The 13370-nt window shown below is 36.5% G+C and overlaps 1 protein-coding gene across 1 annotated transcript in view; it reads right to left on the reverse strand.

The window, feature by feature from the left end:
• Positions 1-751: 751 nt before the first annotated feature.
• The window catches only part of MRPS9 (mitochondrial ribosomal protein S9), a 61832-nt gene continuing 49213 nt past the window's right edge, over positions 752-13370 (reverse strand). Inside the window, exons 6-11 of the mRNA XM_003281958.1 lie at positions 12908-12993; positions 12112-12187; positions 9550-9718; positions 8480-8588; positions 4783-4952; positions 752-1042 (exon numbers count right to left, since the gene is read on the reverse strand). Coding sequence (XP_003282006.1) covers positions 951-1042; positions 4783-4952; positions 8480-8588; positions 9550-9718; positions 12112-12187; positions 12908-12993 — 702 coding nt within the window. The 3' untranslated portion in view covers positions 752-950. The remainder of the gene's footprint in view (positions 1043-4782; positions 4953-8479; positions 8589-9549; positions 9719-12111; positions 12188-12907; positions 12994-13370) is intronic.

The following is a 13370-nucleotide window of genomic DNA, read 5'->3' on the forward strand; positions in this document are numbered from 1 at the left end:
ATGTAGGTCAAAAGGTACGAAGCTGCAGTTACATAGGATGAGTAAGTCTAGAGACCTAATGTGCAACATGAGGACGACAGTGAATCATACTGTATTGTATGCTGGAAATGAGAAGAGACCTTAGATGCTCTTTCCACACACCCACACATGGGAAACTATATGAGAGCTACGCTAATTTGCTTGACTGCAGTAATCACTTCACTCTGCAAATGTATATCAAAACATCCTAATGCATACCTTAAATATACACAATAAGAAGATTTTTAAATACCCTCAAAACAAAACTCATCCAAAATAGCGGTGCCTTCTTTGCTGCAGCCTTGCTTGTATTCCTGCAGCGAGTGAGCACAGACAGGCTCGACTGTGCCTTTCACTTGGCTGTTGTGTATACCAGCACCTCCCACACCTGGCAGCTCAGCTCCCTGGCTCTGCTGAGCTCCTGACCGACTCAAGTTACTTCATTCTTCTGAGCAAGCACTCTCACTTCTCATTCTGAAAAATACGTGGTGACAATTGCCAAGTGCGGAAGCAACAGAATCAGGGGAAATGAGTCTAGCTCTAGCATTAAAAGTACCAACAGTATGGCTCTGGTTGGTTGCTTAATTTGGGGGGCTAAGCCTTCTTGTCTGCAAAATGAGCTAACTTGACTATACTTTGCTGAATATTCCTTTCAGGTCTAATATGCCAGATTCTATGAATTATGCTTCTTAAAACTATATTCTGAAAAAGTTAAAAAAATAAAGTGGCAGAATGAGACTAACCTTCCTTATTTTCCTTTTATTTTTTAAAGGTCACCTTTACAAAGTAGCATTTAAAAATAAATTCATCTCACAGCTCAAAGAAATTTCTGACAGTACTGCCCTCATGCTGGTCAGCCATTATTTACTGTGTGTCTGCCACGTGCCGGCACATATATATAGCTCTTCCTCTTCTTTCCTGGGAGCAAACCCTTAGCGCTTCTTCCACGTAAACTTTCTGCGGGCTCCCTCTTGGCCTGGCTTCTTCCGTTCCCTCAAACGGGGATCAGTAGTAAGTAGTCCAGCTGCAGCATAAAAAGAGAAGCCTTTAAGAACCATTAATATGCATGCTGCCAAGAAGAAAAGCAGGTTCATGAATTTATAGGTACTGTTGTCTGAGAAAAAAAACTAGAGGAAAGCAACCAGACCAGTAATAATTTACCAGTCCAGTTATCAACCTCATGATGGCAGTTTGCTTCCACTCTTTCAGGATATTTTTCCAACCTCTGAGACAAACACAAGTTACATTATTTAAACCTGCTTTCCTTATATTGTAAGAATCATGGCTCCCTTTTGGTTTTTAAGCTTGCTCAACCTAAGTGATATAAAGCTGCTCTTGTGTAGGCGGTCACTATTCACTGTAAGGGAACTTAACCTGCACACTTACTATTGCAGAGGCCAGAGTTTTAATGGAGACAAGAGGCAGAGAAGAAAAACTTACTGTAAAGGTGAAGTATGAGAAAGTACTTAGATACCATCTATTAACAGTTTACATGAATATGCATATACATACAAATATGGCTTATCATTTAAAAAAGGAAACTTTCATTATTTTAATTTATGCCATAATAATATTCCGATTTTTTGTTTTAGAATCTAAAAAATAAGTTTTAGAGTTGTATTCTCAGCACAGGCAGTTTCTTCTAGAAGAATAAGTCAGTTTAAACGGGAAACTTTCATTCCCCCAGTCATCAGGAGTGATTATGTTTCTAGGCAACTGCTGGGGTTACTCTTAGCTGTGGCCCATAAGGAAGAGCCCCAGCAGTGGCTGGAGCTATAGTAAGTTAGTAAAGACCATAGATTCCAAGAATACCATTGATGGGAAAGCTCTTACATTGCTTTTATCAATATGTAAATGGACCATACTTTTTCCTTGTCTTTTTCACTCTTCCAACGTTAGCACTCCTCTTACTGTATACAAGGCTTGGGTATTTTATTAAGGACCAATTAATGTACATACAGCAAAGGAAAACTTTGTTTATTATGTACCCATAACATTTACACTTGCTTGTACTTAAAGGACATGCATGGAATAAAACAGCAGTATTTGACAAAATACAGAAAAGACCTAAGTTCTAGCTTTAACTGTAAGTAAGAATGCTTTATTACTTTCAGATATGCACAGTAGCTCAAACTAATCAAATTGTTAAGGTTCTAGCAAATTACTTCAATGACCAAATATGAATCCCATATGATGACAAATTGCTTATAAGCAAATGGACTTTTAAGAGCCTTAAGCAATTAAGTAGCCTAAGCCATAGGTAGTGTTTTTTTTATTTTTATTTTTATTTTTTTTTATTTATTTTTATTTTTATTTTTATTTTTTTTAATTATACTTTAGGTTTTAGGGTACATGTGCACAATGTGCAGGTTTGTTACATATGTATCCATGTGCCATGTTGATTTCCTGCACCCATTAACTCGTCATTTAGCATTAGGTGTATATCCTAATGCTGTCCCTCCCCCTCCCCCCACCCCACAACAGTCCCCGGAGTGTGATGTTCCCCTTCCTGTGTCCATGAGTTCTCACTGTTCAATTCCCACCTATGAGTGAGAACATGCGGTGTTTGGTTTTTTGTCCTTGTGATAGTTTACTGAGAATGATGTTTTCCAGCTTCATCCATGTCCCTACAAAGGACATGAACTCATCATTTTTTATGGCTGCATAGTATTCCATGGTGTATATGTGCCACATTTTCTTAATCCAGTCTATCGTTGTTGGACATTTGGGTTGGTTCCAAGTCTTTGCTATTGTGAATAGTGCCGCAATAAACATACGTGTGCATGTGTCTTTATAGCAGCATGATTTATAGTCCTTTGGGTATATACCCAGTAATGGGATGGCTGGGTCAAATGGTACAGAGCCCTCAGAAATGATGCCGCATATCTACAACAATCTGATCTTTGACAAACCTGACAAAAACAAGAAATGGGGAAAGGATTCCCTATTTAATAAATGGTGCTGGGAAAACTGGCTAGCCATATGTAGAAAGCTGAAACTGGATCCCTTCCTTACACCATATACAAAAATTAATTCAAGATGGACTAAAGACTTAAATGTTAGACCTAAAACCATTAAAATCCTACAAGAAAACCTAGGCAATACCATTCAGGACATAGGCGCGGGCAAGGACTTCATGTCTAAAACACCAAAAGCAATGACAACAAAAGCCAAAATTGACAAATGGGATCTAATTAAACTAAAGAGCTTCTGCACAGCAAAAGAAACTACCATCAGAGTGAACAGGCAACCTACAGAATGGGAGAAAATTTTTGTAACCTACTCATCTGACAAAGGGCTAATATCCAGAATCTACAATGAACTCAAACAAATTTACAAGAAAAAAACAAACAACCCCATCAAAAAGTGGGCAAAGGACATGAACAGACACTTCTCAAAAGAAAACATTTATGCAGCCAAAAAACACATGAAGAAATGCTCATCATCACTGGCCATCAGAGAAATGCAAATCAAAACCACAGTGAGATACCATCTCACACCAGTTAGAATGGCCATCATTAAAAAAGCAGGAAACAACAGGTGCTGGAGAGGATGTGGAGAAATAGGAACACATTTACACTGTTGGTGGGACTGTAAACTAGTTCAACCATTGTGGGAAGTCAGTGTGGCGATTCCTCAGGGATCTAGAACTAGCCATAGGTAGTGTTTTTATTGACCCCCAGTGGCTTGTACTAGAAGGTCTGGTGCACAGAGACCAACCTACTTGCCCAGAGGAGGAGCTTATAGACTTAGGTGCTAAGTGACTTGCCCAGGACCATGCAGCTGGCCGATAGCACACACGGTGCTTTCCTCTTCTCATAAACAGTGTGAAGATAGTCTTCAGCTCAAACTTCTCCGATTTATTCTAACTGCTAAAGCAGTACCCTAAGGAAAGAATCAACTGCCCGTCCTTTTTCACATTACACAGGGACTCTTGTATTCATGCCCAGGTAATAGGGTTACACAGAGTAGGGTAAAAGAAAATTCAAACACCACAATGGGAAAAAATGGAAACCTCCAATAACTTACAAAAACAAAATACCCAAAGAACTTTGTCATTAACCAAACAATTATTACAAATTTCTATGATAGGCCAGGTGTGGTAGCTCATGCTACGTAATGTCAGTGCTTTGGGAGGCCAAGGCAGGATTGTTTGAGGCCAGGAGTTTGAGAACAGCCTGGGCAATAGAGCAAAATGCAGTCTTCACAAAATATACAAAAATTATCTGGGTTTGGGAGTGTACGTCATAGTCCTAACTACCTGGGAGGCCGAGGCAGGAGGATTGCTCGAGCCCAGAAGTTTAAGGCTGCAGCTAGCTATGATAATACCACTGCACTCCAGCCTGGCTGACAGAGAGAGACTATTTAAAAAACAAAAACAAAAAACCCACACATTTCTATGATAAGACAAAAACATGCAATTTGTCTCTTAAATATAACTAAGCTAAGCACTTTGTTAAGCTGGACAAAAGGTTATGCACTAAGGCCAAAATTAACTTTTCCCTGACCTTGGAACTGAACATTTTAGCAGGGTTCAAATAATCAGTGTGGGGAGTTCTCCCCTTTTTCTAATTCAAGCTCACCTTGTAGAAATCAAACCTGAGAAATATTGTTATGGTTCTGTAGCAAGAAAGAAGATAGCGAAGTGAAATATTACATACATAACTATGTATTTTCTCACAAACTTCAGGCACTAGGACAAGAAGCAGATGAACATGTATAGCCAGTATAGGGCCACCATGCCCGTCCCACCTAGACTCATACCTTGTCTCATCCACTCGATCTCATCCTCGGTGATAAAGCTGCACAAGGCTTTTGCCATTGCCAATCGTATTGCTCCAGCCTGCGCCGACCTCCCGCCCCCTGAGACTGTGCAGGTCACATCGTGCTTTCCCAGCCGGTCAACAAAGTGGAAAGGGAACATCAGCTGTTCCCTAAAGCACAGCACAAGAAAATGTGGTTACGTTTACTATAAAGATACATAATTATGTAAACAACTGAAATTCTGAATATTCATAAAAATAATACTCTGCATGCCACTGTTATACTTTTCATACTTCTCAATCAATCCACTTTACCAAGATATAGAAACATTTCTGACAAACATTTCTGACATTTCGAATGATTTGCTGAGAGATGTAAGGTTTATTTTTTTTTCTTGGGTATAGCAATACACTCTTATTATTTGATGATCCCCTTTATCTCAGAAGATCTTTGCAAAGCTTGAAAATAACCTCGTAAAGACGTCTTACAGTTGGGAAACTCCATTAATCAACTGAATTTAATGTCTCTGGATTGAATGATCAGATATAAAATCAATAGGCCTTCTCAAACAATTATCACCTGTCATTTGGATTCACTAAATAAAGTCTACTATAAATGTATCTGTATAATGTATAAAGCTCATCTTGATATGGTTAGTTTTTAAAGTTTCTAAAACTATTTTCGACCTTGCACTTCCCTGACACCAAACACATATTCCCAATATTCTTATAGTTCTCTAAATCGTACAGTCCTGCTACCTTCCTGGGGCCAGGTGACGTTCTACACAACCCCTGTCAGGCCTGCTCTTTCAGGGTCAGTCAGGGCCCACAAGATCCTGGGGCAGGCACCACAGACAAAACATGGCCCTGGACTTTCTCCTGCTCAAATGAACAAGTACTTGTTGAATATCATTTTCACGCCAGGTAAGATGTTCACCATTATCTTTGTCAGGCACTTCGATTTTGCTATTTTGCCTTAATATCTTGCTACACTTTTATTCAGAAAAGCTCACTTATATTGCATTTGCTTTCTTTGACACTGTAGCTTCTAGACCCAAAATAAAGTTTATATAATACAGTTAAGCTGAGAGACAGGTATGGACAGGACATGCAAGTGCTATTCTTCGTACCACACTAGTAAAATAATCACAAGCATATGGGCAAAAGATGACTTTGAAAAGCCACAGCAAATCGGAATTTATAGCAATAAGATGTAGGGTAGGTCCTACAACAACAAAAAATTCATAAATCTATACTGTCTTTTTGAACAAATGCTTCCAAGAAACCGAATAAAAAGTAGCCATAAGTTATAAAAACAGTATTATAAGTAGTAGCTATTAATATACTATAATAACTAAAGAAAATTTATGCTGGGCACCTGCAGTCCAAGCTACTCAGGAGGCTGAGGTGGGAGGACTGCTTGAGCCCAGGAGCTTGAGTCCAGTCTGGATCCAGGAGTTTGAGTCCAGCCTGGGTGACATAAAGAGACCTTGTCTCTTAAAAAAAAAAATTAGTAAATATAAAAGAAAATTTAGGCTGGGCACAGTGGCTCATGCCTGTAATCAAAGCACTTTGGGAGGCCGAGGCGGACGGATCACCTGAGGTCAGGAGTTTGAGACCAGCCTGACCAACATGGAGAAATGCCATCTCTACTAAAAATACAAAATTAGCCGGGCATGGTGGTGCATGCCTGTAATCCCAGCTACTCAGGAGGCTGAGGCAGGAGAATCGCTTGAACCCAGAAGGCGGAGGTTGTGGTGGGCCAAGATTGCACCACTGCACTCCAGCCTGGGCAACAAGAGCAAAACTCCATCTCAAAAGAAAACAAGAAAAAAGAAAATGTACAGACTGAAAATCTAATTCCACTATTGCATTCACCTCGACCATCTGGCTCCATGGCTCAGTTATATGTCTAGTAATTACATTATGAAATCTATTTTTCTAGATTTTAATTGAAGTCTCTTTATTTATCTTTATTTATATAAGCATTTGTTAAAGAATGATAAAACTTAAAAAATTAAGCCAGGAAAGTGTTTAAGCTCCCAAACAAATGGCTGTCCAGAAGCCTCCCTTGTAACTTCACTTGCATGGCTAACCCACTTACCTGTGAGTTAGGTGATGACAGAACCCCGATCAAGATCCCTGATTCTGGGTTGGTTAGTCTTCCTATTAGTCAATGGTCACCTCACTGCTGATTTGTAAGTTCCTGAAGTGGCTGCCCTAAATCCTTACAACTATTTTAAAATAGTTGCAGGTGCCCATTCCCACCAAGACTAGACTTAGGCTTCCCAACCATGTAGGAAGTTTCTTGCCAATAGGAATCGTATCTTAAATATCTCTGATATCTTCACAATGCCCAGAACAAGACCAGAGACATAGATAATCCTTAGTAAATAGCTGCTGAATTCAAATCAAAGAATAAGTTCTAAGGATGTAATTTCATTATGAGATCAAGCCATAATTGAGACTTGCTGTTAAATCATCAGGAGTTCTGTCTGAATACAAATCAACAGACAGGTTATTGGTTAAAGGACATTCCTCCTATAGTTCCCAATGCTGAAGTTATCAACCCCTGGGGTATGGGTTTCTCTCCGGCTTTTCCTAAGGGAAATAAAAGCTTCTTCCATCCCCTGCCCTGTGAGGATAATAGCAGAACTAATTCATCTTAAATGGAGTTAAGAATGCACTGCTTATTGACACAGGCACACACAAATAAAACATACATACATTTCCTAAAGTAATTATTGTGTCCAGCAGCTTACACTGTATTAGGAGGGTCCTCTTTTGCCTATATCAGCATTGGTATCAAAAGAGCTTTAGCCCTTTTGACCTTAAATACCGTAACACATGCAGGAAACAGGAGAAGGATTAGGAAAGCAGGAACAAATCATACCAAACTTCTGTTACTTGTGGATAATGACAGTAACTACTGGGAAAATAATAACCATATCAAGAAGAGGCCTTTATATAGCAAGTCAGAGAGAGTTCTGAGATGAGTATATTTAGATTAGAAGAGCTGTAGTATCTATTTATGATTAATGTCTATTTCTCCATAGGATACAAAGTTTAAAAATTAAAACTGCCATATTTAGCACCTAGAACTAAGCAAAGCTTGATGAGTTCTTATTTTAACCCATAAATGTTAGGTTTCTTTGCTTGCTCAATATATATAATCACATTCCTCTGAATAGGAAAAAATCCAAAACGATAAAGCAGAATTTTTCTAATATTTATGATCAGAAAAACATACACAAGCCACAAGAAATTACTTGCACTTTTCTTTGCCTAGTGGGTTAGGTCAGTTTTAAGTGTCAAGGCTGGTTGTTGTGGTGGTGGTTTTGTTTTGTGCACGCCCATCCCCAAACTAGAAGGTGGATATCTAAATCAAAATTTCTTACACTTTGGCACAGTCTGCACTTCAGAACATAAGCTACATCTAAGACTACTCAAACTGCAGTAGGATCTGATGAAAAGGGGAAGAAGAGTCAATTAATGAGGAATTCTAGAGATGCTTTTTAAAAAATCTGGAAGCTGCTTTAAAAAATAGCTTCAATTAGCTAGTTTGATATGTTACATTGGTAAAGAGAAATAATCATTCAGATAAACAGAATTAGAAGATCACAAGCCTTCTTAAATGATCATGATGTATTATAAACTATGTTTCCTTTAAAAACAAAAAATCAGAACCCAAAACGAACCTGTCCTGTGTGACCGGGAAGTAAAGCTGGTAATCAATTCCATTTACTTTTATTCTTCCACTTCCATGTTTATAAACAATTGCTTCTGCTTTTGCAGTCTTTCTTTTACCTTCAAAAATATAAAATTCCTATTAGTAAATATCTTGAAGACCTGCACTTTGAGACAGGTAAAACTACATTAAAATTTGTTTCCCTAAAATAATATACAACACTGTACATAAGCAGGTCCTGTAATTATTATTTCAAGTCAAACAAAAATAAAGCAGGTAAACTACACAACAGATGCAATAAAGCTCACTGTGCGGTAATTTTGTTCTTCAATTCCATTTTAGAAACACTACAATGATTTTAAATTAGTTTGAACAACCAACAAAGTAATTTATATTCATTTCCCTTATGAGAATCCACAACCAATTTACATAGCATCCTTCTTTTATAAACAGTAAGAATATATCTAACAACATAAGTTTTAGAAATATATAAATAGTATGATGAAATATAACTAGTAGAAATAAAAAAATACTCAGGAAAGGTCACATTTCTTTGAAAACACCACAGTAGTTAGTTAAAAATGACAACGATGTGAAATCTTTTAAGAGTTGTAAATATTTTAATAGGTCAAGTCGTAAAAGTTGGACTACGTCTAATGGCTCTGAACAAGAAAAATGTGAGTTAAGGACGTGAAGTTTTCACATTACATAGTTTTGGAATTTGATATGCAGATTCACTGAGCATTTTCATTTTTTGCAAAGAAAATTTTATTATAAATATTTTACTGATTCTAGCAGCTTAAAATGTGAAAATTAAAAGATTTAATAATATAAATGTGTGAAAAGAAGAAGTGTTAATATGACTGTGTAGGTATGCATCCACATTTTTTTCTTAGGATAGTATACAGTTCAGTTTTGAAAACCTTCAACAGAATCTTAAAAATTAGGAAATCCAAAGTAACAGTAGCAAAAATAAACAAATAAAAAATCTAATGGATACCAGAGAGCAATAGCAAATAAAAATAATTGTAGTTTTTCAACCTTCACTGAATTTATTTTCTCTCCACAGAATGTCATTACCTTCGCTTTTGCTAAAGGCCATTCCTTGCTCATCATACTGTACAGGTTCAATCAGCTGTTTTTTTGATTCAAGAGTTACACTTCTTCGAAACCTCTGCACAAATTCTTCCTCAGCAGCACCACACTGCAATGCCAATAACTTTTCTACCAGCCGAATGAACTGCATATACTGCAGACAATAAAAATTCATTAGAAGGTGCAAGTGTAATTGCATTTGCTAAATTTTTTCTATTTTTGCATACTTGATCTTTCCAATGTTGCTTTTCCTGATGAATTTTGACAGGATGACACTTCTGCATCTTCATGCTGCTTTTAGAACAGCATGCAGATGTATCACTTTTCCTGCGTATCTTTAGTGCCAAATCTTTTCTTTCAAGAAACAAAGAGATTTATCATTCAAAGAAAAATCAATTTCTCTGTATTATGATTATGAAATTGAGATTTAAATTCACTTTCAAAAAGTATTTAGATGATCTTCAAGTGTAATTTCCACCCTTTTATTAGAACTGTATCAAGAGGAGCTTTATAAATAATTTCAAGTAAGTTATGTATAGTAATATGGAAAGAGTTTGATTTTGAGAAAATGTACCTCTTAAATTATATTTCATAATACATTTGGCAAATATATCTTTGGCTGTTCAAGCTGTGTTACTTTAATGTTTATGATTTCCTTTAAAACCGAACAATCAAGCTATTTAAAAATTCAAGAGATACTTGACTTAAAGGGCAACCTCTTGAAATAAATTATCCTTGCTCCTCTGTGCATTTTTTTTAATAGTTCTTGAACATGTGATTAGAAAGTAAACAACTTGGAATTAACCCCTTAAAATTAGAAGCCAGAATAATCACTCTAAAGTGTTTATGGAGAAGGAAACAACTAATGCTTGAGATTCTTAGTTAATATGGATTGTGAAACTCAGTTTTTTATAACCTTATTTATGTTTTTGTCAGCCTTAAACATCATACTCATCTATGTCACTATTGCCTTTACTGTAAAAATCTGCCATTAATGATTTGAAATTTTTAAAAATCTCACCAGTAAGATTAATATTAAAAGAACTACTTCGACTACAGCTTCCTATGATGTAATGAAAGAGAAGGCACTCTTCCAGTAACGGTGAAACACTCAGCTACCTAGGATATTGGGTGGACAGAGCTCCATGCTCCTCTCCAGTCACTGGCCTGGGCGTTCTGTGCTCAGCTACTCTCTCGATTCCATCTCACAGACTCTCAATGACTACTTCTGCACCTACAAAGGGGCACTATGGGTGGAACTCAGCCTTGCTTCTGAACTAGGTTAAGAAGTCACTGACCACCTCCACGTCCCTCATCTCGATACCAGCCATAAGCATTAGGATTTCTTCTGATATCCAGTACCCCAAAGTACAAAGTATCATATATAACTTGTTTCTTTTGTTTTCATAGTTGTACACCTGTATTAAAGTCCGTGGGATATTACAAAGCAGAAAAAATACCTGAGTTATTAAAAAAAAAAATCAAAGCAGCCAGAAACAGAGGAAATAATGAAACTACTTGTTCAGTGAAGAAGCAAAGAGATTTTTCAGTTAGATTCAAGTAGAGCAGTACTTGGCAGTTAGGATATTAGAAAGTAACTCTGGGTCTACCACTAACCAATTGTCCGACACTTTGTTTAAGCAAACGGCAACTTTTCCAAATCATTAATTTCTATAATACATTAAATGAGACAAAGAACAATTCAAGTACATAACTTAAAATCTATATATGGTGGCAAAGTACTAACAATGTTAGCCACCGCCATCAAAGAAAAACTCCATCTTGGAAAAATCTGTGAAATTTATCTACACCCCAATCTTCCAGAAAGTAATAAATTTGGAACATCAAAATGTTTAAGACATCAACTGTCTTGTGAAAATGTTGATATATTAGAACATTTAACAAAATAAGAATGCAATTAAGACCTAAAGCAGGGGGTCACAAACTTTATAGGGTATAAGATTCACCTGGAAAGTTTGTTAAAAAGATTCCTGGGTAACTCCCTAGATTCCGAGCTAGATCTAGGGTGAGGCTTAGGACACTGTAGTTTGTAACCAGTATTTCAAGGGATTCCGATAGAGGTGGTTTGCAGATCCCAAGATAAAAACCACTGACCTTACAGATATGGCACACAAGGTAAGCAGTAAATTGCATGAAGGTAACCATGTGCTGCATCCCTTTTCTACCTAACCTATAATGACTCCTTACACTTATCATCAGCTTGTAAAATTAGCTACTGGCCTTACGTAAGGAGATGAAACAACATCTGCCATGCTTCCCTAAAACAACTGGCACAGGGCACTTACAAGAGGAGGACCTGGAGACTCGACAAGTCACCTCCCTAACCACAGATAAGGTCCTCCCAAGGCAGAAATCAATGATGAATGTGTTTTGTTTTTTTGTTTTGTTTTCTTTTTAAAGAAAGAAAGAAAAGTCATCGTAGGAACACCTGCCTCTGAGGAACATTACTATTAGGATCCTAAATACAGCAATTGTCTGCATTCTTATTGCACAGGTCCCCTTAAATTAAAAAGATTAATTACTCACATCTTGATCTGACAGTTTTTCCACTAACATTTCTTCTAGCTCCTCCTTAATCAGCCATCTGCTGCCAATCAGATCTCTGTTAAAATATCACGTATATTCTTTTTAATTAGCCATGCAATTAGAGTTACATCACAAAAGATCCCACATATAGTAGCAATTTTATGATTTGAAAATCAGTTTTTATATTATATAGCAGTAATTTTACCCAACTAAGCTATTTTTGACATACATTCCATTTCCTCAATCTACTTTAGAAAAGGTATCTACTCTAGCCCCTGTCAATAGACTAATGTGGTAGCAAGTCCAACTAAAGGAAAAGGAGTGCATTTAACTTAACTTAAACAAGGTGTTCTTCCTTTATGGAAGAAATCTTGAATAGACAGGCCAAAATTTAACACTGGCTGATCAGTTTGATGGATCTGATCTATCGCTGTCTGCCAAATGGAAGCAGAAACCTTGAAATACCAAAATATAAAAATAAAATGTAAAAAATTAAAGCATGCAAATGCTAAATAAATGTGCAGCTATATACATAAAAATTCTGGGGACATCATATCCAGGTATAGTAATTAAATATCCTATCATATATAAATCTGGGATAAAATAACATAAAAATAACTTCAATTCATGCTTCCTCCTAAACGAAAACTATCTATTATTTTGAACCCTAACCTTAATGCTTAATGCTGAAATACTGAACAAATTTTAGGCTTTGGGTATGTCTAAAAAAATACCAATGAGTGGCATGTTTTTAGTTCAAATTTTACTTATATTTTACTGCAAGAAAAGAGCTTACCTGGTTACAGTTTTTTTTGGAAGCAGACCTTTGGCTTGCAAGTGACTTTGATGTTTTTCTAAATTGAGTAACATTCCATAGACATCCTATGGCAAATAAAATATATAGTACATGCTAAAAATAAGAGCAATGGTACATTATAACTTCTGATACATTTTATAGTTTTCTCCTGTAAGTACTTCCTAAGGTGTCCTCCTCCTCAGAGAATCAAGCTGCAGAGTAAATAAAACTGAAAATGCTTTTAATAACACTATTTCTCATTTAAACTAAAGGATGGTAGAGTAATTTCAATGAGAATTTAGTGTCATACATCACAGCATACTTAACTTCAGCTGATTTTAAAATAACTCTATAAAAATTTTACAACTCTACTTCAGTGAGGTTGGTTAAAAAAAACCAAAAACCTTAAACCATTTTCCTTTTCCTTCAGAAAAAATCGTAATTTATATGGCAATGTGCATTT

The sequence above is a fragment of the Nomascus leucogenys genome, chromosome 14, assembly GCF_006542625.1.
Source record: "Nomascus leucogenys isolate Asia chromosome 14, Asia_NLE_v1, whole genome shotgun sequence".
NCBI classification, from domain to species: domain Eukaryota; kingdom Metazoa; phylum Chordata; class Mammalia; order Primates; family Hylobatidae; genus Nomascus; species Nomascus leucogenys.